This window comes from Octodon degus, unplaced genomic scaffold (assembly GCF_000260255.1).
Source record: "Octodon degus isolate 3935 unplaced genomic scaffold, OctDeg1.0 scaffold00254, whole genome shotgun sequence".
NCBI lineage: Eukaryota > Metazoa > Chordata > Mammalia > Rodentia > Octodontidae > Octodon > Octodon degus.
In genome coordinates, this window is record NW_004524830.1 from 244,696 (window position 1) to 249,738 (window position 5,043).

General features: G+C 49.0%; 1 protein-coding gene across 1 annotated transcript in view; it reads right to left on the minus strand.

Annotated features, from left to right (window-relative positions):
* Rab7a (RAB7A, member RAS oncogene family) overlaps window positions 1-5,043 on the minus strand; it is a 92,246-nt gene that overhangs the window by 26,200 nt on the left and 61,003 nt on the right. The window contains exons 4-5 of the mRNA XM_012512654.2: window positions 606-824; window positions 4-92 (exon numbers count right to left, since the gene is read on the minus strand). Coding sequence (XP_012368108.1) covers window positions 4-92; window positions 606-824 — 308 coding nt within the window. The remainder of the gene's footprint in view (window positions 1-3; window positions 93-605; window positions 825-5,043) is intronic.

Consider the following 5,043-nt stretch of genomic DNA (forward strand, 5'->3'; position numbering starts at 1 on the left):
TGCTCCACGTTGATGGCCTCCTTGGCACTGGTCTCAAAGTAGGGAATGTTGTTTTTGCTATAGCACCAGGCCTGTGCCCTCTTCGTGGCAACCTGGAGAAGGAAGCAGGGCCTCAGTGAGCTGTAACCCAGATGGCTGCAGACTTGGGAACAAGGCTGGGGGACCACAGCTGCACCTTTAGCCACCTACCACATACAGGCCAGTGCAGACCCCTAGCCATGGCTCCCTTACAGCCACTAAGAAGGAAATGCATGGTCCCCTTACTCCTGTCTCATTACCTGAGCAATGCACTCTGGTGCCAGTGTTCTGTAGCTCTTGCCCCTCCCTAACCCTCACCCCAGCCCAGGACTGAGTCTTGGCAGATAGCTAAACAGCAAAGTGTGCTATTACCAGTACAAGGGTCTATCCTCACAGGGACACACATGAGAGGTACACAGGTGATGCTGCTAACGCCTGAGCCACCTTGTGCACATCAGAGACCCCACTACAGGTGATAAATTAAATATCCTGACAAGTGCAAAAGGGGCCTGGCTCAGAGCAAGATGCAGCCCAAAGCCACCAGCAATGGGACCCTTACAGCAGAGCCCTAGATCTTCAGCACTTACTTGTCTATTTTCAAGGTCAATCTTGTTCCCCAGCATGACAAAGGGGAAGTTCTCAGGGTCCCGAGGGCTGGCCTGGATGAGGAACTCATCCCTCCAGCTGTCCAAGGTCTTAAATGTGTTGGGGGCTGTCACATCAAACACCAGCACACAGCAGTCCGCGCCGCGGTAGAAGGCCACACTGAGGGACTGGAACCTTTCCTGGCCAGCCGTGTCCCAGATCTGTAAGAGGACAGCAGCTCCTGGGGACAGGAGCAGGGTGCCCTGGGGATGCACCGGGCTGTGCATGGGCCACCTGCGGACAGGGACTCCGGAGCAATGTCCAGAGCAGCCCTGCACTCAGACTGAGTCTGGCGGGCAATCCAACTCTGGACTACTAGAAAAGTTTTCATATTTTTTCAGTTTTCATAACGAAAACCATGGTGAGGTATGTACTGGCAGAGTTGTAAACATTTTCCAGCCTGGCCTGCATCTTGGCATCGTCTTGGTTCAGCCTTCCAAGTAGCTGGGGTTGTGGGTACCACACAGTGCTATGTAGAGATAGTCTCCTGGCACAGGCACACACCCAGAATCTTAGCCACTGTTAGGGTAAGGCAGGCCTGCAGGATGCAGGTTAGTAAAGGCAACTTAGAGGGATCCTCCCTCACAACTGCAAATCAAAATACATGGGGGTGCAGCTCTTCTATAGAGTGAGCTAACAACATGGGGAGGGCCCTGGGTTTGATATCCAGTACTGCAGAACAAAACGAACTTTAAAGAAAACAACAACCAAACACCCTGACTAGGAGAGACAGAAAGAAAGAACTGCAATGCACACAGCAAAGATGAATACCAAGTTCCTCTGATCTAATGTAGGCTGCTGTTCTTTGGGCACATTCAAGTGCAAGGCTGATACTGAGTATGGAGACTCATACCTGTAACTCCAGCACCCTGCGCAGCTGAAGCAGAAGGGTTGTAGTTCAAGTCCAGCCTGGGCAACTGAATGTCACTCACTATGAAGGCCCCGAGTATTTCTTCTCTGCGATGTTCCTGTGCTATCCACCTGCCTGGAGCTAGCCGGCTGAGCAGAAACCTCTACAACTGTGAGCTGAGTTTTTGTGCTCTCAGTCCACAAAAGCATCACCATGTGGGTCGGAGGACCAGTTTGACTTTCGCAGTTTGGGCATCAAACCAAGAGCCTGCACAATGAATGTGTGACAAACGCAGTTGCTTTTTTTTTTTTTAAAGGCAAGTCCTTGCTAAGTCTAAGTTGCCCAGGCTACACTAGAATTTGCAAATGTCCCATCTCCACCTCCCAAAAAGCCAGGACTGTAGATTGTAGGTGTGTGCCATCAAGCCTGGATCAAAAGCTTTAAAAATTAAACCAGAATCCAGAGACAAGTTACACACACACACAGACACACACACACACACACACACACACACACACACACACCCCATTAGGGAAGTAACAGTGTCCTGCAAACATCTGGGAAACAAGCAAAAACCAAACTCAAAGCCACACAGAACCTCAGCCCCAATGCTCAAGCCTCACGGAGCTCTCCATGCCTTTCATTCTACCTCTGCACATTTCTCTGTGCTGCAGAACACCACACCACTCTCCTAAGGACGGCCTAACTTCAATCCTGCCCAGCAAACTCAGTGAGCTACTCCCTCTCGCCTTTACTAGAGCACTGTAGTCCACTGTCCATGCTTATGAATAGCTCTGCTATTATACTGACACAGGGCTCAGCCTTTCTATAGAAAATGGCTTCTGCCAACAGCCCTGGGAACGAGATCCTGGCACTCTATAGAGTTCCAGCCCTACCCCTTCCACATGGACACAGGTTGAACTCGCAACTCCACTTTACAAGCCTCCCTTGTGGCTGGGATTATAGGCCTGCATGTGTCCCCATATGGTTTCCTCTAGACAGAACCCTGAGACTTGCATTCCTGAGAACTCTCATCCTCCCAGGAGGAACCTGTGATGATTCTGGAATTGGGACACACAGACAAGGCCAAGGAATGGCTAAGAAAGAAGCTGAAACATTGAGTGGCTGTTCCCAGCAATTTCTGAATTTCTAACTTCAAATTCATCAAAGTACAAGCCTTTGTCTGACTGGTCTTTTACATTTAAAAACTTTTTTTTTTTTTTTTTTAAAGACAGGGTCTCACTATATAGTACGGGTGGTCTTGAACTCACTTCTGTGGCTCGCCCATGTGGCCTCAAATTCATTGTGATCCTCTTACTTTAGCCTCCCCAGTGTGGGACTGTGGGCATGTGCTACCATGCCCAGCAAACTTTAAATATTTTAACAGAAAAATTTCATTTTCTACATTCTAAATTATACCATACATTTACCTACCCACTACTCTGATATGACAAAACAGAACTTCAATGGGCACAAAGCCCCATGCAGGCCTGGCCTGAGCACCTGCCCTACTGCCATGATGTGCTCCCCATCCTGATGTGCCAAGCTGTGTGACACCATTGTGATCATCATTTTGTAAAGAGAAAAGAGTCCAGAGTCACTTTTCCCCCACAACATTGTACCCCTTCGCTCCCCAAAAGTTGGTGGCCCTGGAGATGACTGACAAACAGCTCTGCTACAGGTGGGCAGTGTGCAGCCCCAGCACCGTACTGTGACCTCCTGGGCCTCAGTTAAGCACCTCTCCTCACTACTTCAGCTGGCAGCCAAGAGCACCCTTCTGGCCTTTCTCCTCTGCTCACGGAGACTCCTTCCGGCTCAGGTGGGACTTGGAGCCATGAGACTGCCACTCCACTCCTAGACACACTCTTCACCCTACACATCAGCCTTTCGAGAGGCAGCTCCTCCAAAACCAGCCACAGGCCATCAGACATCCCTGACCACCACCTTGGAGGCTGCCCATCTCTATCTGTCAGCACACTCCTGTTCTCTGGTCTGTCTGCATTTTTTGGGAGTCTTGTTTTTCAGATGTGTAATGTCAACCTTTTATGATCTGTTTTCTCTCTTCTTTTTTTTTTTTTAATATTTTTTTTATTTATTAGAGAGAGAGAGAGAGAGAGAGAGAGAGAGAGAGAGAGAGAGAGAGAGAGAGAGAGAGAGAGAGAGAGAGAGAGAGAGAGAGAGAGAGAGAGAGAGGTGTGTGTGTGGCCAGCTCAGCCCACCAGGGGGCGGGCTGGCTGGCATGTGGTGCTGGGGGATTGAACCGTGGTCCCTGTGCTTCGCTGAACTTGTTCTAAGTAGGTGCTTTAGACCACTGAGCCATCTCTCCAGCCTGTTTTCTCTCTTCTAAATGCCAAAGGTCCACTGGCCCAGCATAGCTAGAGCCCTCACCTCATTTCAACCCCCCAGCTCTCTGCCGTCCCCCTCAAGAAAATACCAAAGGTTTAAAAGTCTCTATTTTTAGTCAGGTACAAGCCTGCTATCCTAGTATTATGAGAGGCTGAGGCAGGAAGATCACAAATTTGAGTCCCACTCACGCAACTCAGCAATATTGTGTCTCGAAACAGAACAAAAGGCAGAGATGTAGCTCATGGCAAAGCCCTGGGCTCAATCCTAGTACTAAGAAATGAGGGTCTGAGCTTCAGCCAACAGCAGATCATGATGTACTTACACACACCATTCGGCCTTGTCATTACTTAATCACAGTATCCGGATCAATGTACGATGACAAATGGTCATGTATTATGAGTCACCCACGGGAGACACAAACGCACAGGTGACGTGTCTAAACTTTAAGGGACCTGAATAACTTCAGGGGAAGGTATAGGACCAACCTTGCAGATACCAAGGGCCAACTACAGTAGTTAGGAAGTTACACATCTACTTTCCTCCCTTTTGTTTTTATTTCCCCAGTCCCAGGTATTGACCCCAACGCCTTCACACTGAGTTATATCCCTGGCCCTTTGATTTTTTAGTCAGGATCTGGGATTACAGATCCTGCATGCACCTTGCTTGCTTACTTATTTGCGAAACCTAGGGCTTCATGCATGCTAGGCAAGTGGCTCTGTCAGTGAGACACACCTCAGCTGAGGAAAGTACACTTTTGTTCCTTGAAACAGGGTCCTGTTCTCACTAGTAGCCCAGGATGATCTCAAACCCAGGATTCTCCTGCCTCAGGATCCAGAGTGTGGAAATTATAGGCTGCATGTGTATCCTGCCCTTCGCTGCAAACCATTACATATGGAACACAATTAACAAAAGGCACTATGCTGTGTAGCACTCTAGGGTCCTGGGTGACAGAAACTGGGTCTGGGTTACTTAAATGAAAACCACTCTGAATTACCAGGGAGGATCCTGCTGATCTTCGTCATAGAGCCTATTTCCTTTCTTTTTTTTAACTGTACCTGCTAACAGCCCTTGAAAGCCCAAGGGTATCCCTTGAAATCTAGGATAGCTGGAGAGGATCATGAACTCAAGGCCAACCTGGGAAATCCCAGTGAGACCTTGTTAGGGGAGGGGAGGGGAGGGGAGAG